The sequence below is a fragment of the Vidua macroura genome, chromosome 6, assembly GCF_024509145.1.
Source record: "Vidua macroura isolate BioBank_ID:100142 chromosome 6, ASM2450914v1, whole genome shotgun sequence".
Lineage (NCBI taxonomy): Eukaryota > Metazoa > Chordata > Aves > Passeriformes > Viduidae > Vidua > Vidua macroura.
Genome location: NC_071576.1, coordinates 35923392 through 35947660, shown reverse-complemented (window position 1 = coordinate 35947660; position 24269 = coordinate 35923392). Strand labels below are relative to the sequence as shown.

The 24269-nt window shown below is 38.2% G+C and overlaps 1 protein-coding gene across 15 annotated transcripts in view; it reads left to right on the top strand.

Moving 5' to 3' along the window:
• The window catches only part of NUMB (NUMB endocytic adaptor protein), a 90637-nt gene that overhangs the window by 39525 nt on the left and 26843 nt on the right, over nt 1–24269 (top strand). For 12 of the 15 annotated variants that reach the window (XM_053981353.1, XM_053981359.1, XM_053981352.1 and 9 more), the window contains exon 2: nt 16351–16494. In XM_053981353.1, coding sequence (XP_053837328.1) covers nt 16369–16494 — 126 coding nt within the window. In that variant the 5' untranslated portion in view covers nt 16351–16368. Of the gene's footprint in view, nt 1–6522; nt 6614–10445; nt 10465–15980; nt 15998–16350; nt 16495–24269 lie in introns of those variants that run through there. The other 3 variants (XM_053981354.1, XM_053981355.1, XM_053981358.1) reach the window with 3 other exon arrangements.

Here is a 24269-nt window from a genome sequence, read left to right as displayed (position 1 = left end):
GAGGTACGAGCAAGTGCTTGATAATGTGAGTAGAGAGGCCTTAGCCATTCTTCTGTAGACAGCCTTTGGTTTCCTCTAGTTTTGTTCATGTATTTTTGCAAGACACCAATTGTCATTAGTTAACCAGGTGTGAAGATTGCTAAAGCTGCCAGAGGAGTGGTGCAGTTTGAGCGGACTTTCTAAGTTCTACCATGTGCACTGATGTTTTCTGCCCAAGTGAAATGTGTACCTTTGCTAATCTCAAAGTGACATTAGGTGATGCTTGGTCTTCCAGGGGCTGTGGTCAAGACTGACTCTTCCAGAACTTGCCAGCAAGAAGGGAGTATCCCAAGATTCTGAGTTGAAAAGAACCCACAAGGATCCTCAAGACCAGCTCTTAAGTGAATGGCCCATATGGGAATTGAGCCCACACACTTGGCATTATTAGTACTACATTCCAACCAACCGAGCTCATCTCAGTGGCACAGTATGCCAACTTCTTAGGAGATCTGATTTTCCTAGAGTAGAATAAGCTCACTTTCTACCTCAGTTCAGTACCTATGTCACCAAGTCACTATTTGCGTTCCTTGTTTGTAACTTCTATTCCTGTGAATTAAGGAATGTATAATTGATTCCTTGTGAAGGAAGGAGATGTTGTCTCCCACCTAATTTTAAAGGCATTCTAAATGGTGTTACCTGTATTGCCAGTGTCCTATATGCTGCCTATTGTATAAGAGAAAACTGCACATTCTGTAAGATTAACTTTAAAGTTTTGTGGACTTAGAAAGGGAGGGCAGGGCATACTGTTAAAAATGGTGATATATGAATGGAGTAGTAGTGCTACAGTCACCTGCCAGAATAATGGAGGTGCTGTTCAAATCAGTGGACTCTGTGACTAGTTGCTGGTGAAGATAACATAGTTGTGACTTTTATGGTTATGTGAATCTGGCAGCACAATATCCAGTGTCCTTTTCACTTGAGTCTCTATTGTGACTGCCTTGATGTTACGTGCCAGCTGTTCCATTGCAGGCATTTTTAGACTGCCTTCCTCTTCATCCCGTCTTCTTGTTGCCCAGCTCAGTTGCCACCCCAGGAAGCAGCTGTCTTTTATGAAAGTAGGGTGATGTTCTCCATACCAAGATGGCAACGCAAGGCACATGATTTCATCTCTCCTCCCGGGCAGTAGCAGCAGCACAATTTCCTACTTGCCCCAACTGTAGAGCTCCTACTGCTTTTATGTCAAACTCACTCATACCAGGAGTGAGATTTGTTGTTTGCCACTGTCCGCATCCATCAGCAGGCAATGCAGAATATGGCAATGGTAGAATCTGAATTATTCAGGGGAAATTCATGTGAGGGATGCCTTGGTTACCTTCTGCCACTTGCTCTGTACTGTGTCGGATTTTTGAGGAGTGACTTGTAGAAGTGCACTGTGCTGCAGATGTGGAAAGGCTGCCTTTGGGTGCAGGATTTCAGGGTCATCAGGTGATATTTCTTTGCTGAGCTTGAAGGTTCATTGATTGCTCTGATGGACTTGAGAATGAAGACAAATTTTCCTCATTATTTCCTGTTTGACTTTTCTTGTTCTTTTGCCCAGCATTTTAAAGTTGGGAAGATGACAGGTATTGTATGATTCAAGAGGCTATTGCAGCCGGGTGGTTTTCCAGCATGTGTTATTTATGAGCAGTGCACTTTCTGGGACTCTCTGCCACCAAGCTCTGTGTGTTGCAGCAGATCATTGTAGCTGTTTTACTGTGAACAACACTTGAATTTAAAAGGTGAGAGACATCTGTGGGTTTCACAGTTCTAGCCTAGCTGAGGTCATTCAGTCAGACTGGTGTGTTTGTGAGGACTTTTTGGCATCACTGGTGCTGCTGAATTGCCACGGTTGCTGGCAGCCCTGCCTGTAGTCCTGTACTGACTTGTGGGCAGCCTGATCTTCCTCTGGGACAACAGGACCTGCCATGCAGCTGTGGAATGCATGTCACCTTCTGAAGGAGACAGAATTGTGATCCCACATATGATAGGCAGCATTCTACTTTGCTTAAGATCATGATGGAGCTGAGGAACGTTAATTTCTATACCAGGAACAAAACTACACACCTCTCTAGTTTGGGGTGATGTTAATATTGAACTTTTTTTCCTGGGTTTGAACAACTGTAACAAGATGGTCAAAAGCTCAATTTGTTTGAATAATGCTCATCCGAATAATATTTGAATAATGAACATGGTCTTTTTGTCCATGTCTCAGCTGACAGCTTATTTTAAAGAGAATTAATGGGTGCAATATGCAATATTTCTGTAGTTCTTATCAGCCCTAGCTTACAGAATGTTTTACTGATGGCTTGAGATGTTTCTGACTTAATTCAGCATGTATTGCTTGTAATTATATCTTCATTTGAAGCTTTTGAAATAAAACCACCTTTTCATGATCTTTTCATGCTCGTAATATTAAATTGACCAGTTATTTCCACATTGGGGCTAAAATAAACATATATTTTTTATTAAATATTTTTATTTCATAAAAATTAAAAAATAGTTTAAAATCAGTTAGGTGGGAGAACTGTTAATGAAGAATAGTGAGACAGGTTTGTGAATATTTATAGGATTTTGGTATTCATGGAAGAGGGTGATAGTCTTAGCTCCTTGTATAGGTAAACTGGGACCCTGAGAGGCAGCACTGGCATTTTGAGATGCATATCTTAACTTTGTCTTTTAATGTATGATTGGTTAACTTTTAAAGTGATTGGTTTAACTTCATCTTCACTAAGTGTTCTGTGTCTTACTGCACTGAGAGTATGGGAATAATTTTGATCTTAATTTCCAGATTCTACAGACAATTTCAGTGGAGGTTTTTCATTATTACATGAAGGTTATTTAAAACTGTTTGTGTTAGAATGTGTGTTGTGGCCTTTTCTTAATAATAATTTTGAGATGTGAGTATAGCTTGTGAAGAAAGCACACATGAAAAGGCTCGCTCTTGGCTTTTAATGCATGTTTGTTTTTTGTAGCAGAAATTCTGTGCTGATCTTGAAAAAGATAAAATCTGTATGCTAACAGAATTAATATGGGGAAGAGAAAGCTAATAGAAAAAAACTGAATTAAGATCCCAATATTTTATCACCAGGAAGGTGGTACAGTAAGTCTGAATCCATTATATTCTAGTCCATTATATTCTAAGACTTGACCTTCTGAATTACCATAGATTTAGTTTTGACTAGCAGGTAAAATGCTGATGTGAGTTCTTGCAGTTTCTTTGGTAGGTAAAGCAGTTTTACAAGTTTGGAGCAGTCTGTCTCAGGTAGCAACATGAAATTCACATATATACTTTCCCCACTCCCCCCCACCAGTGTTATATTAGATGAACTGATTTAAATATTGTTTACAGGCTGGAATTAAAATCCTGTTGTGGTCTTGGAAAGACCAAATATTTTGACTAGATAGAGAAATTAACATATCGCTTCCATTTCTTAATTAAAGCTTTCATTAAAAAAAAAACAACTTCATTATCATGAAGGAATTTTTAAAAATTAATTTGATTTTAGGTGAAAAGGGTAGAAACCATCTCTTTGGATGTATACAGAGTTACTTACTTAGATAAATACATTTTCATTGTTAGGTATACTTAAAGTGAACTTTCTTTTCACTGAGTTTAATGGAAGTAAAAAAAAAAGAGCCAATCTGGAGAGGAACCCCAGGATTTATTGATGTCTGAAGCTTTATGTGATAATTCTCGCTGAGAATGTAGTTGTGGGTTCATAATATATCATTGCTGGTCAAAAATAATGTGTTACTAATTTTAATGACCATCATGAAATCTGGTAACTTCTAGGGAAGGAAATGTCGGAGAGATTATTATCAGTATTTAAGAAAACAGTGCCTGTGAGATTTTGTAGCAATAGCAGCTGAATTCCTATCTACAGCCTCCATAAAGACCAACATTACTGTCCTTACAAGCAGAAGGCTTTAAATGCCAAGTGATAGGAAGAGGGAGTGGGGGAGAGAAGTATGCGTCTAAGAGCAGACATGAAAAACTTTACTTGGACTTCTTCCATAAAACCTCAAACCTTAAATGCAGACTGATCAATGTATCCTTTTATCACTTAATTCCATAGAGTTCACTCCTTCCCTTCTCTCCCCTCTTACCCCAAATTAAAATATGCAAACATTGAAATTAGTAAGATGAAAGGTTGCCATAAGTCTGAGAGGCTTCAGGTTGTTGCCACGAATGAAGAAAAATCCATCCTTGACTGGAGTTGTGGCAAATTGGTATAATGGCATAATAATTCCAGATTGTGGGGTTGTTCTTTAAAATAAACACTTGAAATTATCTAAAACAACATTGTGTTGTGAAGTACAGGGAGATAATGACATAAGTTCCCACATGAAATCTTTTATTGCCCATATTGGACTTGACCGTACTACTTTTTCATCTCCCCTTTATTTCAGCCCATAGATTGCTTTTTTTTTTAATTAAATATCCATGGAGTCATGGTTGTAGCTTCAAGAGGGAGGGATTTTTAAGAAAAGTACTATAGGAGAATCTGAGGGGGGGAAAGAAAAGTAAGTCACCAAGTGAACATATTCTTGCTGCTGTCATATGAACATTGTTCTGGTAGCTGATTCTACTACGCTTGGGTTTAGGGAATTATTTTTTCTCAGCATTACGTACATCAGGATTTTATGAAGGTAAATGCTTATAAAAGGTATTTCTTCAGTTATGTTGCTATATATAATTTTCAAAATCACTAAAGTCATGCTTAGGTCTTAAGGCTTTGCAGTAAACACACATGGGAAACATTAGGCACGAAGTGAGGTTTTTACGTGCTGTGTCATCATAAGGAATGCTAGTTGTCTATATACAAAATGGTACCAGAAAGCTGGAATTGTGTTGGAATTCTCTGTTTAGACACCTTTCACAGGGAGTATGGTGACAGATTCCTTAAATGTTTCATGGGTTATGTGGTTGATGAAGCACGTGGCTCGTATTAGACTCTAGAGAGGATGCAAAATATTTTTAAAGGTATTTAACTGGTGAGGGAGTTCAGAAAGCATTGCATTCTGTGTGCTTAAAAGTATTTATAGCTTGTGTCTGACTTTGTTAAGCTAGCTTCTGATTTGTTACATTTGTGTAAAGCAAATGGATTTGGGAAGATTCTGTTAGTTCCTTGTAATGTTTTGTAAAGAGTTATTATGAGAAAAGTGTTACGGAACAACTCAAAACTTGCACTGGACAGGTGTACAAATGTATACATTAATTCCTACTATAATAAATAAGATTCATGTAAAGAAAAAATTATGTTCTTAGAAGTCAACCACAGTTGCAATGCTGGACACCAGAGTGAGTTCTTAAAAACATTCTGCCTATCTTTTACACGGAAGGGAACTTTTTCTGTTGTTAGGCTTAATGAGGGATGATCAAATGATTTTCTGATATTCTGACAGCCGGAAAAAATTACTGTATCTTTTCTCTGGGCTCATTTTTATCATTTAAACCTGCCACTTTTTCACAAAAGCTCGGTGCAGTGCTTCACAATTTCACTTTGAATTCTAGATTAATATTAAAAATGCCTTTTGTGTCACTTGCCCTCCTCCTTCTTTGCATTGGCTGCAGTCAAAAGTGTGGTTGATTTAGCGTGAACAAGCTGAAGAAAACCCACAGATAAGAGGGCCTTAATTATATTTAGCTGTGGAGGATGGGAGCCATTGAAGTGTCTTGAGCTGCCATGTAACAGCTGCCAGGCAGTGACTGACTGGAGTGCTTGGCCCAGCACAGTAATGGTGTAACAAGGAGTCATCTGTCATCCTGTGAATGACACACTTCGTGGCAGTTTAAGCTAATTTTCATTTCGTAATTGAGATTGACTAAGTGCACCCATGGCTTGTTGCCACGATAATTCAAATTTTGTGAGCTATCTGGAATATACAGATTCATTTCATTTCAGTGTCTTGAACTATAAAAACTTCTGCTTCTGTGTGTGTTTGGGAAAGGGAGATCCTTTACCCTGTAGTGAGGCAGCTCTCGTGGTGCTGCAGCAGTTGGGTGTGAGCAGCTCTGCTGTGGTGCTGTGACAGCTGCAACACGGAGGTGTGGCCAGCTGGACTGGCCCTGAAGGGACACCAGCTTGGGAGCTGGGCTGCTTCACAACAAAGGCTCCATAGCACAGTGATTCTCTCTGATACAGTCAGTGTTCTGGGAAGAACAGAAGATTTAGACATGAAGCAAGACTTCCCAGCTGGTCACATTAGACTGGGTGATTTCCTAAACGGATGGCTGCACCACCACTATAGGTTCCAATAACTTTTGGAAGTTTCGTTCAAATAATTCATCTGGGTGGTCTGGGGATTTGTTTTTTTAAATTCCTTTCTATTTTTAGTTTTTTAACTTTCCCAGACCTAGGAATTGTCCTGCTTGATTTTGCATCATGAAGAGAAGTACTGTTTTATTAAAACCTGGACTGCTGGAGGATTCTATTGCTTTTTCACAGTTCCTACAATGTAAGAATTGGAAAAGCATAATTCCCTTTTTATTTTCTAGCATTATGACATTGTAATTGTTGGAGCTTTCCCCACTGGAAAATTGGTTTTCTGAGGTGAAGACCTTTGATGTATCTAATCTGTCCTTGAACTAAAGGTATTGAGTACTCCTTGTTATCCTCCTCATCCTTGCTTCTTTTCTGCACCTTCCAGTTTCATTTCAGGGAGGGTATATTAACTACAACAACTACATGGTATTGAAGCTGAGTGCACTCTGGTCTTATGCTGCGGCATTCTGCTTGCTTTGCTCTGCTCCTTTCATAATGATTCTTTCATAATAATTTAATAATAATTATTTTTAAAATATAAATAATTTCATAATAACATCATAATAATTCTTACTACTGTTTGCTTATTTGACAACTAAATTTTTAGAGGACTAAACATGAGTTATGACCTTTCCTAGACAGTAGTAATGGCTGAATTTATATTCATTGCTTTTAATAATTACAGTGGCTTTTTTACCCTTCTTCCATATGCTTTTCTCTGCTGTTTTTATTACACAATAATTTCTTCTTTGTGAGATGATATTGTATTTCTAAAATCAGTTTAATTTACTCTGGAACATTTTGCATCACCTGCAAACAGCTGTTGAACTATTTTCTTTTGAGAACATTCATGAATGAATGAAACATTGCTGGTTGTGGTGGAGGAGAGCTCTCTATACCTCCCTGTTTTGTATCTGAGCACGCCACAACTCGTGGATTTACCTAGTTTCTCTGTACCTGAATCCTACTTGCTGGCAGACTCAGCAGCACTACTGTTCATTCCCACTGAAGGTTTCTCATAAAGCTGATACAAATCCATGGTTTGTTGTTCCGAATGTTTCCATTATGTGTGCCAGGTGGGCTGCTGGGCTGGACCATGCTGTGGGCTGGTGGAGCAGTGTTGCAGGATCAGTTGGCCAAAATGCAGTTGTTTTCATTTTTGTGAAACATTGTATATGAACCAAGGATAAAGCTTCACTATAAATATTTTTTAATATCTTGGTAAAATATATCCTCCTAGTAAACTGGTTTAGAGTGCAGTTGGTTCCTGCGATGCGTGCTCTGGATCTGTAGCTCATTTTGTCTGCTCTCTCTGCTCTTACCTAAGAGCTGGAGCCAAAAATAAACAAAATGTGTGTTCGTATGTTTCTGGACTCTCAGTAAGTAAGGAGTGATCAGGTCAACAGCACAAAGTATTATTGACTGATTTATATTCGACCCTGTTACTAAGCAGCAGATGTTTGGCCTTGTTTAGTCAACATTGATTATTTGCTTAAAAAATAGTCATAGGTACTATGGAAGTAAGTCCATTGTAAAAACCTAAGATTTATGATTGATCTACCAGTAAAAGATGCTTATTTTATTTATAAAAGAGTATTTTTAAAATTTTGAATATGCATTTATTTTCATGGGATTTGACATACATAACTTCAAGCTTCAGTTTGAGGAATTGGGTGATTAAAGAACATACCTTTTGGCTGTTTCAGCTCTTTTTGTACTTTCTTTTATATCTAATTTCATTTTGAAGTTCAGCATGTATTTGTAAAGATACCTTTTAAACTGAGATGTTCATGTTTGAAAACTGTTGAGTTGTCTGATATTTAGCTGCCCTAAATGTAAATTATTCACTTGGAAATGACGTGGCTTGGTTGGTTAAAATTATTCACATGTGTGCGGATGAGCTGCAAAGCAGAATTACTTGAACTGCTTTCCTCAAGGCACATAGCTCGTGTTTCTTTACTAAGCTTCTGCTTATTTTCGGTTATTATAGATGATACCATTCAACTCACTTTGTATCACATCAAGTGTTTAGGAGGCCTGCTTTCCACCAGTGACTGACAGTTTGCAGGGTATTTTTGGAATGAGCCTACAAAACAAGGGGATTACTGCCTTATATCTCTGCTCTTAAACCTCTTAGCATATTGTTTAGGACCATAGTCAGAGTTTGCAGTTGCTGTGGTGTCTGATGAATTTGGACATTTGTTTTATAACAGTTATTGATGGAGAAAATGAGGCTTGCTTTCTTTTATTTGCTGAATTTCACAGGTTTATGAGAGGCAAATGATTTATCTTACATTTGGTAGAAGGGGCATTGCATATCCTTAGGAATAACTTCTGCCTTGCAATGATCAAACTTGTATTTTTGTGACAGTTTAAGAGTCTGAATGTTTACTTTGGTGATAATTCTATTACATAGCGTTGTGGAATACTGACTCCTGTTTTAATTTCTGCAGTCTGAGGGGAATGTTTGAAAAGTGTATTTTACAAAATCCTAAGATTTAGGACAGGGGCCTCTGGTAGCTGAATGTTTTAGCCACATAATTGTTAACAGTGTGTTGGAGTACAGTTCATTATTTCATTTCCTGATATTTCATAAGCTGTTTGCAATTTTTGTTTGTCTGGCTTTTGCCAGTAAAATGTTGCTGTCATAAGATTGTTTTTTCCCCTTCTTCCACCCTCATCTGTGGTGCAGATAGAATTGTCAAGTGCTCTGGAAAGAGTTGTGGAGTGCTCACATGATACCTTAGTTCAGGTATAAGACAGCAAGAAATCTGATGGATTTGAGGATGTCTTGTACTTCACATCATATGATAACAATGCATCACAATTTCAAAGAATGCTGTCAGAGACATTACTATCACAGCTCTGATCTCTTTGGTCTTACATAAAGAGTTTAAGGTTGCCATTTCTGCTGCATTTTCAAAGTATGATCTAAATAGTACTTTCACTGCTGAAAGGTGAGTTTTCTACAGCTTCAGTAGACTTTTAGTTATGTATCCAATAATTTATCTTCAGCAAGGAAAATCCCCTTAATTTGAACTCTAAATAACAATAGCAATGACAAAATGTGTTTGCTGACTGAACAAATGAAGAAATGCTTCACCTTTGTGCATATTTTGATAGAATGCTTACTTGTAGTATTGTACTATGAGGCGTTCATTGGGTAATGAAAGGGTGAATGTGTTGGAAAGCCGTGTGGTGAATAATGTGGTTAGTCAGCCTGTATTGCGAAACAGGGCTGTTAACGTTTTAGTGAGCATGCTCATACGGTTACTTGCCTTCATTTGCTTCAGTGTGACAGTGCTGGATTTAATTAGATTTTATGGGGTCTAAACTTACAAAAAGGCTCAAAGTTCTACATTGAGAATCTGACACATGGGGTGACCTTTTCTTCCTTAGAAGATAAGGGTACTCTGTGTGCTTGTGCTGGTGAATAATTGCAGAGAAGCTGTTGCAGGGCAATTGCAGCAAGTTTTGGCTAACCTTTACAGTAGGCTTGGTGAGATAGGACATTACATGTTTTTGTACTGTGTAAGTGGGAGAGGAGGGAGAGCGTTTGCTTAGCAGCAATGCTTAATAAGGATTTTTCAGAGAAGTAAAACTCTATCCTAGCAGCTTCATAATAGACAGGGACAGACTATTTACCTTGGCAGCGCTCAACTTGCTTTCCTAGCTTGCCTCTTTTTTATAAATGAAATGTTCTTGCATTGTCATCTTAAATTTAGGGACTCAAATTGTACATTAGAAAGCAAAAGAGATCTAAATGTTTTGAACTGCTTCTACTTGTGTTTGTATTGCAGGTAAGCCTGCCAAACCCAAACCTCATCCCAAGAGAATGACTTGAAACAAGCATATTTCCTCACTGATGTCCTCATGTCCTGGTCATAGCCAAGATATACAACAATGTTGAAGTGGCAGCAGTGAATTGTATTTTATTGGAAAAAGCTATGTGAAATACTCTTCTGGAATATGGAAGTGTGGGCTGTTCACATTTCCTGGTGCATTTCATAGTGTGATTGAGGTTTTCATAATGCTCAAAAGATAGCTATTAAATGTTAGTCTGTGGACAAGTGTGACCAGGTTGTACTTGCACAGGAACTCAGAGCCACTGAGCTTTCTAAGGGTACAGACCTTCACAGCCATGTGAGGAATGTCTCTGGAGTGTTCTCCTAGTAAGAAGGTTAGATAAACACATTTTTTGAAACAAGATTAATATTATTTGCATTTCCTCTTAGATGTGAACTATCAGGTAGCTTTGGTAGGAAGAATGCATCCTGATTCAGAAAGCTTTGATGTCAAGAAATGTGAGAAAAACATATTAGAGATGGATGAGGTTTTTGCTCTGGGTTTCAGACTCTTTTTGGCTTGGCCCTTCAGCAGTATTAGGTGCATTTCACTGGGGAAGAGCACATAAGGGAGTAGATGGTTGTGCAGCTGCTTAGCCCTCACCTATGTGTGGCCAGCAAGCAATGCTGGTGTGAATGAGATGTTTTTTTTTTTTTTTTTTTTTTTTTTTTTTTTTTTTTTTCATTTAAATGACTTAACCTGATAGTATCAAGTTAACTGAATTTATTTATATGGAGGCTTGTAAATTTTAGAATGATCCCTGTAATACATTGTTCTTGAAACTGTATTTCCTTGCTGTTTGAAGTGCATGCTTCTAGGAATTTTGTTCATGTGTCAATACTACTCCTGGTGGTTCGTGCTTGTAGGAGGACTTTGTACTACAAATCAGGAGGATGGCACCCGGAGTGGGTGGGTGTGTGTGGGGCGGGGTGTGTTCCCTCCTGCCCCGGGTACTCTGCATTTGTTGCAGGCTGCAGAGAGTACTTTGCCCTTGTTTGACCCACGACTTCCTTTTTTTCCTAAATAGGAAACAGTAAATAGGAAACAGTATTAAATTCTGAAAGAAAATGGATAGTAATCCCACACCTGCTGAATGGTTTTAAAAAATTGAAGACTTAATACCCATTTTTATCCTTTTTCATTGCAAATAGAAAAGATAATAGATAATTGAATGCAGATTAAATAACCTTTATGAAGGCTAGAGTTCATAAGAAAGATAAAAATGTTTGTGCTGTTTCTTTGTCCTGAGTGTTGAAACTGTAAGTGGTTGCTTAGTGTGAAATATGTAGTACACTCTAGCTTACAATCTAACCAGCTGAATTTGTGCATGCAGTTCAGGTACCCAGATACCCATATTGTCCTTCTGCCCTGCAGATTCTCTAGTTTGGGTTGCCCAGTAGCAGCAACTGCTCTGCAGGAAACAGCTATCCACAGTGTAAATGAACTGCTTATCTAAAGGTATGGTTACATGGGTAAACTCTTGCACAGCTAAGCTCCAAATTTGCATCATCAGCAGCCTCCTCCTGATCTAACTTTAGTTAATATGAAAGCTTACCCATTTCCCACTGAAGGGTAAATTGCTGGCTTGTGCTCACTGAAGGGTAAAAGTGAACACAATTGTACAGCAGAGCAGCTAACAAGACATGAATTAACATGCTGGTTTATCTTGCAGTAATTTGTTCTGCAGCCATAACTTGATGGTGCACAAGGCAGTGAAGCCAAGTGCTTCAACATGCACTTTTATCCATGACAGTGTTGTTTCTGTCTCTGTGGTTTCTGACAACTCTGCCCTTAGCTGTCAGTGCACTGATAGAGGTGTAAACAGTAGTTTTTCTGTTGGTCAGAAGAATAATGATGCTTCAGCTCTCCTTAAATTGCCTTTGGAGCTCTGTTTCCAAAATACATAAATCTGCATAAAAATAAATAGCAACATAAATTTAAAAACTTTGTCTTTTTGATACCTTTTGTAGGTAGGTGCTTTGGGAAATGGTCTAATGTCTAGTCTCATGTTGAAATCTTTTGAATTACAAAAGTAGTGGAGATTGTTGTGTGGGTAGTTTTGTTTTGCTTTGTTGGAGTTTGTTTTGCCTTTTTTTTTTTCCTCCAGTGGGAATGACCATTGAGATACTCAGCTGTCTGCAGTAAGATAACCTTGAAACATACCAGGACCCAATGTGGCTGTTTCCTTATTCCTCCAGAAGGCTCAGGGCTTTCAGCCTTTGTTGGCAGTTTGTCCCTCATGTAATGTTATGTTTTGTGATTTAATTAGATTTTGAGTTCCCTATCTTGACTTTTCACTAGGTTTTCTGAGTTCCAGACAAAATTAGTAAAAATTTCAGCACTTAATTGGAGCTATTCAAGTGCTTCTCTCCTGAATCCTCAAATATGCAGCCTGCGTGAATTGTTCTATTTAACACTTTCCCATCAGGTGACAGCTCTAGTTATGTTGTCCTGACATGCATGTTACCAGCAAATTAGGTATTTATACTGTTTTGCAACCTATTCATAAGTCTGATATTTCAGAAAACCAAAGTGTGGCCATTGGAGAGAGCTTCCTGGTTGCCTGACAAGAAATTAATTTTGCTGTTTGTCAGCATTTCTATTAGATAGAATAAGCTATTTTTAAACTGTTTGTTGCCAACATGACCTCAAAATTAGAGTATGTAGGAAAATGGATTTAGTTTTTGGTGAAAAGGAAATACTTTGGGCAAAATGCCACTTCAGTTTCTCATACAAAATGTAGTTGAGGAACTCTTATTCTTACCCTCCCCTGGGGATTGAGATTCCTGGTCAGAATAAATGTCTGATAAGGCGCCAGTCTCTTGGGCACCAGTAATGCCCGGGAGGGAGAAGTCCAACAGAATGCTCACATAAGCAAATGTTATGATAAGGCAATTAGACTGCGGTTTTTCACAAGTGGTACAGTGGTTGTGTGCTGTCCTCAGTCCTTGCTTTGCTATTCACTGAAGTTTTTGAGATTCAGAGTTACCTTGAGATTTTCAAAACTGACAGGAGCTTTACTGCATCTAATTGTGTCTACTTAAGAGTCTGTTGCCCCTTTTGGCAGAGTGGAGTATCTGTCCGTTTGTCCCTCACTGGAGTGTAAGGTCCAGTAATCAGTGTGTAATCAGTGGCTGTAATCAGTGTGCTGACCAGATTTCTGCACTTCACACCGAAGCAGCTGGAGCAGTGGTTTTGCTCTGCCACTGCCAGTCTGCAGTGGGGACAAAAGTGTGTGTCTGTCCTTATGAGCTGAGATGCCATGCAGAGATTTGCTGCAGTATGTTTCACCTGCCCGAGGTGATTGAATGGACTCCACTGAAATTCTGATTCCTTCAGATGGATGCAGAGAGTCCTCTGTCTGCAGTTTGTAAAACAAAATAAATAACTAATACTGCTGTAATGCCTCTCTAAGCCTTGATGGAGAATAGAAGCTTTGCAGCTTCTCTTAAAACTTTGAGAATTGCCTTTGCACATTCAGAGATTTTTAAATGGCTTATAGCTTGTAAAATAAACAATGTTTATAGAAGGGTGTTATGGTGTAACCCCAGATGGCAACTAAACCCCATCCAGCCACTTGCTCCCTCCTCCCCGTGGGTTGGGCAAGAGAATCAGAAGAGCAAAAGTGAAAACTTCATGGGTTGAGATAAAGATAGGTAAAACAAAAGCCACACAGACAAGCAAAGCAAGTAATTAATGTAATGCTTCCCATGGGCAGGCAGGTGTTTGGCCATCCCCAGCAGAGCAGGGCTCTATCACATATGGCAGTTACTTGGGAGGACATTGTCACTCTGAATGTACCCCTTTCCTTCTGTCCTTCCTTCTGTCTTTCCTTCCCTCCCCCAGTTTTACATGCTGAGTGTGGTGCCATATGCTGTGGGACATGCCTGTGGTCAGCTGGGCTCAGTTCTCCCAGCTGTGTCCCTTCACAATTTTTTGTGCCCTGCAGCCAGCTCAATGGTAGGGTGGAGTGAGAAGCAGAAAAGACCTTGATTTAATGTAAACACTCCTTAGTAACAACTAAACCGATGTGTTATCAACATTTTTCTCAGCCAAAATCCAAAACACACTACCAGCTACTGGTAAGTAGGAAGAAAATTAACTCTGTCCCAGCTGAAAGCAGAACAGAGCTGCTTCAGCTGCTTCAGAGTGGTAAGAAATGCACATGTTTATTTTGCACATATGTTCTAACCTCTAAATCCACTCAAATTCAAGAAAATATTTTATGTTCCTAGTTATGACAAGCATTTTGTAGCTATGAAGGAATGAAGTTAACACTTCTTTATAACTAAATAATTGATTGAGAATCCTTCAGCAACTTCCCATCCCTGACTTACACTGCTTATTAGACCTCCTGGTTGTTCTAGGTACCTACTAGGGACAGTTGCCTGTAGTCTTCAGCATACATCCCAACCCTTCACTTAATTTGCGTTTGGATTTGGGTTGCTTGGAGTGTCACACCTTGTTGCTTTCAAATGCTCATCAAGCAACTTTGAGCACAGTGTTTGCTGTAGAAGTGGTCTTTGGTGTGGCTCTTTTCTAGTGTAGAAATACTTCAGGAATTATCCCCTGTGCTGTAAAGACCCAGAATGCTGCAAGACCCAGGAATAATGGAATTCAAATGCCACTGAACTTGTGCATGTGACTATTGTGCTTATTTGTGCATAAACAATTAACCACACTTAAATTACCCAGTCCTAGTGATATACTGGTATTTTCTTTATCTGTGGGTATATCTTTGAATTATTACTTATCATACAATATTTCTTTTAATAGGTGATGGAAAGATGGAAGATTCTAGAGAAATTAGCCAGTATCATGCTATGAAGATATAGTGGGAACTGACTTCTTTAATTATCTGCTGCTTGAGGAAGAAAGTAACAGTTGCTGAAGGAAGTTTCACAGAGTCATTAACAAAATGCACACCTTTTTGTTATTTGGCATAGCTAAAAGGCACCATGAGATACAAAACAATTTCGTATTTGTACTTAGTGATGGGCAATGATTTTCTATAATGCTTTTAATTTCTGACTTTTGTTCAGCTTTGAAATAGTTGCATTTTGACTTTAAACTTCTTAAATGTCAGATACCACAAACAGGAGTACGTTGATTTTTCTCACCTATGTCATATAGTTTTAACTGGAAGATACGAGTTCCTTTCAAGGTTTAAAATGGTGTTCCACTGCTTTTAAAGCAGCTTTTGTTCAAAGGCCAGCCATTGATACCTGCAAATATCTATATTCTGTAGTTTATTCAGTTTAATGGGAAATAAGCATATGTAATCCAATTAGATTTTGCTGCCTTGCATTCTTCAGCATCTTTTTTTTCAATCAAAATGATATGTCATCATTGTGAGAAGGCTTCTTTTTCAGGAACCAAATCTCAAGAAGCCTTTCAGTATGTCTTCAGTATTCCCCACTTTGTATCCCATATGATTTTACTTCTTTAGGTGAATATAGTGTCTTTTTATGAGTAGTAATTTCTTTGGTAGCTTCTTGGCTAACTGTAGTTCTGTAGTTTGAATTTAGTAAAGGTGAACAAGTCTAAAATATAAATTGGATTGTATATAGAAATTGATACATAAAGGTGTAGTGTATACGAAGTTTTGAATTCTAGGCTTCAGAAGTATATTTGCAGCAATGTCTTCCCCTTTTGAAGAAGTGTATTTCTCATTTAACTACAAGAATTCTACCAGTAGAGTAAGCAAGGGCTGGACTGTTCCCCTCAGTAAAAGTGTGAACCTATCTCTTATACTTGATGAACAGCACAAGCACCTGATTTTAGGAGCAGTTTTAGAGCTATGAGTCCTTGCCTTGCATGAGTGCCTTGGAAGCTTTTGCTGTTGGTGTCCTGCTTGGTTGCTTTAGGTAGGTGTTTAAATTTGGGGAGGCAGGATTTCATGTGCATCACTCTTCAGAGCTTCTCTGTCAGCTATTTTAGATAACCGTATGCTCCCAGTAACAGTTATTTCTGGGTGTAATGCTTCAGTTGCTGTGGAAAGATGTTAAACAAGTAATGTGGATTTGTGTTTTCCATTTTGAAGTGAATACCCATCTTCTCTGAATCTGTGTCCAAAATATTTTCCTCTCACAGGCCCTTCCATTCATCTTTGCAAAAGCTCAGGTTTTCCACAGCGTCATTTGTCATGATAGTGGTTGACCCAAAGTGGCTAAATGTGTGTTTGGTGCCTATTGGCAGTATTCTTTTTTTCTTCTTCTAGGGCGTGAAAGTCTGAGAAATGAACAAATTACGGCAAAGCTTTAGGAGAAAGAAAGATGTCTACGTCCCAGAGGCCAGCAGGCCTCATCAGTGGCAGACTGATGAAGAAGGTGTTCGTACTGGCAAGTGTAGCTTTCCTGTAAAGGTAAGAGTTACTGCCTTTCTTTTGGATATCCATGAAGGACTCTCGCCATGAATTGTTATTTGGGTTTTTTTGGCAAGCATAAACCAGAGACATGCTTCATTACACACTGACCTATTTTACAGTTGGCTCTCATTGCAGAGGATGTGGCTTTTTTCTTAAAACCAGATGGCTCATGTAACAAATGCCTTGGAAAACCAGTCTGAGATATCCTACCATTATTATCTAGTTGAAATAAATAATGTAGCTTGATAGAGGAGTAATACAATATTTGTCTTCATTTCTCTGGAAAATCAGAAATGATAGACCTCTTGGATTGCATGAAAAGGTACTCAATTCTCTCTGTTAAAAGTGTAGTTATGGTTACAGTTTGACTTGTAAGATAAGTGGTGGTCTGTGCTTGGAAAGCAATCCTTCCTCCCTGTCAATAATTGAAAATATTTTCAAGTAACACCTGGGATTTCAACCAGTGCATGAGGTTAGAAGCACTTGCTGACTTCAGAGAATGCCTCTGTGCTAGGATCTTGTGTGTGTATATTACAGATTATTAATGCATATGAAACTGAAATTACCTTTTAAAATTCTGATAACTCATTCCAGATTATCAGACTATTATAAATAGGTGATTTCTTTTTTTGTGTCCAATTCTCCTTCCTCTTTATTTAAGAAACAATAATTTAATACTTTAGAATAATATTTAATATTAGTACTTAATAAATACCAGAATAAAAATAGATAGAAAATTTAGGGTGGCTTGTTGCATGCGCTCCCCTTTCTTCCTCAAGGTACACTAATAGTAGATCTACAATAGGTTGGAAGGAGGTGATGCTTGAGGAAAGCTAATGGGTTAAATATCAATGTACAAGGAACACAGCCTATGGTTCTGACACCTATGGGCCTTCCATTAGTTTTTCTCTGTATTGTGCTTAAAGTGATTTTGTCTAGTAGTTAAACATGTGATGTTGCTAGGTGGAATTCTTTAAACTGACTCTTGCATGTTTTTGTGAAGTTGTGGATTGGTAGGTATGTGGTAAGTATGAGATAACTTTCACACGAGGTTAATGCCCTGCTTTACCCTACTAGAGTTGCTTTTGTGCTTTTACATAGATTCAAGTGTATACAACATTTCAAGTTCATGGCTGCTTGCATATTTTTGTCTTGAGTTATTTTTCTGCTAAGAGGAAGGAACTGTAATTCAGTACTGAGCAGAGATGGTGTTTTGCCAAAGCTTTGAAAGTAATTGCTCTGGGAAAGCTCAAACTTAGATTAAGGTTTAACACTGTCTAGGAGAGAACAGAGCTGTAAGTTTGAGGATGGTGATTTTTTCATAACTTAGGCATTACACAGGTTGAAAAGCAGAGTGCTCAATTTCTTGGCATTTAGTTTTATTCAGACTTTTTCAATCCTTTACTGAACACAAAGGGTGTGAACCACTCCACACTGTTAAAAGACTGACTTTTTTAAACTCTCAGTCAGGACTTGCACTTCTAATGACAAGTGCTTCCTGTATTTAAATGAAGCATTCATCTATTCTGGGCACATGTACCCAAAGTCAAGAAAGGTTTTGGCCTATTCTGTGCTGAAAAGGCGCAGAAATGGATGAGTCTCTGCATCCTGCCATCAAAATGGGACTTATGTGCACTCATTAGTCTGCTTTTAATTGAAAATCACTGAATTAATTTAATTTGTTCTTTGGAAAAAAATGCTTTTAAGGTAAATGTAAGGGACATTTCTTGATTTGGTCGGAATGGTAGAGTATTAATATCCAAAGAACTTGCAATTAGGTGAAAACTTAAATTCAGAATAATTTAGTATTAAGAGGCATTTTATCTTACTTGATTAGAATTTATTGTCCAATATAGTGTGCCTTGATATGGACAAAGTGGAAATTTTTATAAGGCTTGAGATGCAGAGTGGGTGTTAACTGGTGTTGAATAGATAGAGACAGGAAGTGTGCCATTGTGAGGGAACAAGATAAACCAGATGTAGAGTCATCGCTTTAGTGGGTGGTACTGTATTTTGCTCACAGAAAGAATAGAACTTTGTGCTATTGAAGGAGAGTATCCTGTTATGCCTGTCTTGGGTATTTTTTGGGAATTCATACATTCCAGGAAAAGTATGCAGTCTCCTGTGTCCTTAAATATCTGATGGGGGTGACTTTTCTTCCTGGTGCTCCTCAGTGGAGTGAGATATTTTGGGATGAATTGTTAATGAATAGGAATGCATTCAAATATGAAAGATGGTGAATATACCTGAGTTTTCTTTAAGTTTGCAGTGGGAATTCCAAAGTGGTCTGTTGTCTGTAGTGTAGCTGCTCAACCACACTTGAATATGATGGGGGAGCTGGGGAGGGAGTGCACAGGATTAGCCTGTTCTTACTTGTTATGATCTGCTTTGCCTGCTCTCTAAAAATCGTCTGTAATTCTTTGGAGTTCAAAGCATAACTGAGTAGCAAGACCAGAATCTGGTCTTGCTTTCAGGGATGATGAAGACTTCATCTGTACTCAGTGAAGACCTGAGAATTCTAAATAAATGTTGCTGCAACTGTCTGTAGGATTTTCTGTTTGAAAGTAAAATATATGAGACTAGTGTGGTAGCAGCCAAGTTGTGGACTTTGTTACTTCTAATGCTTACTATTTTATATAGGTAAAATGCTAATATACTTTTTTTTTTTTTTTTGAGATAGAGACAGGAGACTAGTGCAAACACGTAAGGGAACATTTGTTCTTGGTTTCTCTTGTTAAAAAAAGGATCTCTTAAATTGGTTTGGTTTTTAACTTCTTGCCTTTGGGCATTTATATTTTGCCCAGAGCTTGGGTGTTTGTAGAGTGCTACCACAGATTTATCCTTTTTTAGACGTTACAGAGCATGTGGAAGCACTTTGAAAGTCGTGTTGCAAATAGGATTTCATCCTGCCTTCAGGCTTCACTCTGTTAGTGTTGGGCAGGGACTCCAGTAGCTGCTTATTCATTGTGCTTGGAGGATGCTGTACTGCAAATAGATTTAATATTACTAAAAGGTTTTCTATGCTGGCATGTTTCTTGAAGCTCTTCCTGCGCTATGTCCACAGCTGATCCTTATTGTTAGAGTCATTAAGTGTTCTGTTGGATTTTGAGCAAATCTGATATATATATATGGATTGTCTTCCCTTTGGGAGAGAAGATGCTCTGTGGAAAGTACTGGCAAAATTCCTGTTGTGTTGCTTTAAAATTCAGGGAAGTAGATTTGGTCCACAGTTGGTTCTCTCCAGTGCTGTGCTCATAAATTTGGAGGTGGTGATAATCATGAATGAATACTGTTCCTTTTAGTCAATCGCATTCCTTTTTGTTAACAGTCTGTGTTTTTCTGCTAATTGGTGGGGCTGTGTTGCAGGTAGCCAGGTATTGATCATATTTTCTCAGTCATCTTAGTGTATCTAGATGTAATTACAGATAGTTCTTCTCTGTGTTGGAAATCTAACCACACCTGAGGTGGTTACCTGACACTCAAAGATAGGGCTGTGCAATGGCCGCTGACTTTCCTGTAGTGCTCTTCTGTGTAAACTGCTTTGAATCCGCTAAAGTTAGATTGAAACAAGAGCCAGGGAGTGACAGTCCTGTCTGTCTGCAAAGGCATGAAAAGGATGATAAACTTGTGTTTAGAAAAGTGACTTGCAGACTTTTGCAATTCCATTGGGAACTCGAATGGTGTTGCTCTCCTAGCTTTGGTGGTGTGGAGGCATAATACCTTGCAGCTTTTATAGGTTTTCAACAAGAGTTGCCCCATTATTAAATGTGGCACTGGTACATCTGTTGCAGTCTGTGCAGAAGTCTGTTTTCAGAGACAAATTCTTTTCCACCGTCCTAACAAATTGAAAGGTAAATACTGTGGTTCAGTAGTGAATCCTTCCTCTGAGAGGAAAAACAGTACCAGATACATGCAGTATATAGGGGTGTTGGATGAAGAGATGGTATTTAAAACTATTTAGAAGTTGAATATTCTAACAGACATTACAGCTGTGCTTATCAGCGCTAGAATTTATTTATACACAATTTTATACATTAGAATTGCAACAAATGAAGTTCATTGACGTACACATTTTCAAACTTGCTTTCTTGCTCCAGACACTACCTCACTGAAAACATGCAGCTGTTCTGTGGTATAATGACTGAAATATTTGACACTAGGGCTTGTTTTGTGTGAAAAGCCTTTCCGAGTGTCCCTCTGGGTAAGTGGTTTTCATTCATACAAATGCCTTTGGAGTAACTGGCCTCTGAAATGTATATCAGAAAAATTAGGTCATTTCCTTCTACCTAAGAGAACTAAACAAACAAAACATTTGCAAATTCTTGGTGGTTCTGACCAAAAGGATATTAACAGAATATTAGCAGCTGATTACTACCTGGTGTTCCAGAAGATGCAACAGTTGTGTGTAACTTGGATAATTTAGTTCTGTCAATTCCATGTTCTTGGTGGTCAGTCTCTTTTGACATTAAGGCATCTGAGGTTACTGTTGTATATCACCTGCAGGTTTACTTGCATTTTTTAATTCGACTAAAGATGTGGGTGAAAAAGCTGGTGTGGAAGAGTAACAAACCACATTTCTATCTCTGGCATCTAGGGTTTACTGCTGAGTACCTGGTATCATTTGAGTTAGCCTTTCCACTGAATTTGATTTCTGTGTTAGGGTTGACAAATAACAACTGTATGGATACTGTTGTACTTTCGTATATAAAATAATTGACTTTTCAGAACAAGTACTCTTGAACTGTTTCCTGTCTAACCCTTGCTTTGATAGGAGATGTTTGGAAGACACTGTATTGCTTTGTGTTCAAGAAGAGGCAAAAGGAAAGGGAACAGCTGGCATAAGCCCTGTAGAGTATTCTCACTGGGACCTGTGAATGTCAGTTCTCATCCCTGGGGTCCCTGTGTTTAGGTTGTTGAGCCATACGTGGCGCTGCTGAAACCGCCACCAATAGGAGCTAAGCCATTTCAGTCACATTGCTTTGTGTTCTCACACCACTCCTGGATGCCCAGCTGTCCTGTTTAGTTTTAGAATTTGTGTATGGAACTTTATTGCTCCATATCAAATTTATAAATCTCATATTAAAAATAACTTCTTATACTTAATAAGTTAATAAATGCTTGCATTCTGTTTCTCCGGGTTAGAAAGACTGGTACAAGCCCAGGTGACTGTGGCTTTTGTTTTATGTCTTAAATGTACTTCTAGTTTGAATAATAGCTGTGAAAGAATTTACCAGTGTGATGCTGAAGTGCCTTTAAGTTAAGCATGTGATATTTTTCACTGTGAAAGCCTGAGGTACTTGAATAGTCTTTGGAAACTATGTTAAGTATTTTTAAGAAGTTAATATGACAAATCTGCTGATTTCTGAAATGTTGTGCAGCCTTACACATTAAACACTAGAAATCTTTACCTCTGAAGGCATGAACTGATGATAAGCAGTAATCATTCCTATTGAATGCTAACCTTCAGCAAGCAGTGGTACATTTAAAAAATCCTGCAGCATTTAACATCACAGGAAAAAGGCTGGCAGTCAGATAATTAGAAAAGATGGTGATTATAATGGAAAGTGTGAAGCTTACCTCCAATATATTCCTATGCATTTTTGTCATGGCTAAAACGAATGTAAGGCGATCCCTAATTTTTAAACTTTTTACCCTAGTGTCCAACCCTTAGTTTTGTTTGAATGGCCTTGCAAACAAGAAGTTTTAAATGAAGCTTCTTGCTGAGTTCTAAAAACCCTGCTGTCTTTGGCAAAGGTGAAACTCTTAAATAATTTTATAAACTTCACATTGTTTTAAAGATATGACAATTAAAATGGTTTGGATCGCCTTGCAGAAATATTTATTTTAAATGTAATTTAGGTGTTGGAAATCAAACAGTTCTCATTGGGTTATACTTTTTAATTCTGTTTTTTAAATGAGGAGATCCCCAGTGTTGTACATGGAAACTGAATTTTTTGCAGGAGTTGAAGAAAAGGTACACCTGTATGTACCTGTGCAGTGTGTGTATAAAACTTCATGCTATCAACACTTGGTTTTCCTTTATATTTTATCTTCCTTTTTTAAAGGAAACTTTTAAATTTATTAAGTAGTGCTGAATTCCTGGAAAAATAGGAATTGCACATCAGGGCATACAGTTGAAAACCAAAGTCTGACAGTACATATGTGAATCTGTGATGGGACTAGGAGAAATAGTGTGTTTAGCTGCATCAAGGGAAATTTAGGATATGTATTAGCAACAACAACTCGGCAAAGTAACGTCCCTTTCTACAGTGAGACATGTAAAGTACAGGGTAGAAGGTCTAGTCTTTTGATCTTCAGTTACAGAAATGTCATAATACTTGAAGGCTGACTTCTCTGATGTAGATGTGGAAGTAGATCCTGCCCTGAAGCAAGTGCTGTCCTACATAACCTTCTGAGTTCCCTCTCTGCCTCATTTTAGGGATTTATAAGAAAATGAAGACTATAGCATTTGTATATCCTGTATTGAGCTTCTTTATTGCATCTTCAATATTCCTGACTCATGATGTTTTTTCTGTTGGCAATGATAAAGGTTGTGTGAGAGCCAGTACGTGAAATGCTCAGTGTGGCTCTTAGGTGGGTGTGATGTAAAAAATAGGGAGAACTACTGGTATAGGTACCGCTTTAGATTCTTTTGATCCTCATTATTCAGAGACATTTAGCAGTCATAGGCTGCTACGGTTCCTGTTTTGAGGAATTTAACAGGTTGGTGAGACATTTAGATTTCTGGTGATGTGTGTAGCATCCTAACTAACCTATAGCTTGGACTAAGCAAAATTAAATTTTGTTGATGCTTAATCATAGAGTTTCTGTTGTCTGTGCTTCTACAGCTTTGTCTGAGCAAACATTTGTTTCAAACTAATAAATTTAGAAAGCAGGAACATGGGTGTGAGAGGAGAGAAATAAAACATTGAACATTGCAATGTAAATCTTAGAAGTCAGTGGAAAAGTAGCTCAGCTTTAAGACATATCCAGGATTTCTGGATTTAAGCTTATGTCTACTTGCAAGACAGCATTTCAGTCTGAACCTTTGGTGCTCAGGCTTTAATTCTTGAGCAATGACAATTCTGGAAGCATATCTGCACATGCAGATGTCAAGTAGACAGTCTTACTGTTGCAAATAATACACCAGAACTTCCATACAGGAAGAAAGAGGAATGTCGTTGCCTCTAGGAAAAATACCAAGAAGTGCTGATGTGCTCCTCTTTATGGCAGCTCGTTTCCCAGCACAGGACACCTTGGCCAAGACTTCAAGTAAGCTCATTTCCTGTGTCCATCTACTTTCAAATGTAATCCAAAGAACCTAATCTGTTACTGCAAATAAAACAGTGCATGTTGCATATCTGCTGATACAGAGGGAACTTCAATTATTTGTGTAGCTGAGTCTGTTTCAAAGAGAGATTGTAAAAGCATATTTTTAAGCAGAGTTGAACAAACACAACTGGCTTGAATGAGTTTCCAGGTTGAAGGAGCTCTGGTGAAGGATCTTTTTGCCAGCTGTTATTGTTGAACTTTGAAATTTTGTAAACTGAGTCAACCAAGTATTTGAGAGAGAAATGAAAACAAAGAAGATCAGGGCAGTATTGCTTGTACTAGGACACAGATGGTGTTTCATTTCTGATCTGATACATCAGCCCTTGAAGTTTTAGTAGGAGCAATTTCAGTAGCATGTATTTGTGAGAAGACAGTAGGAAAACTTCACCAGAAACACTTGATATGGTAACTTGAGTGGTTGGTTTTTAGATGAAGCTGGA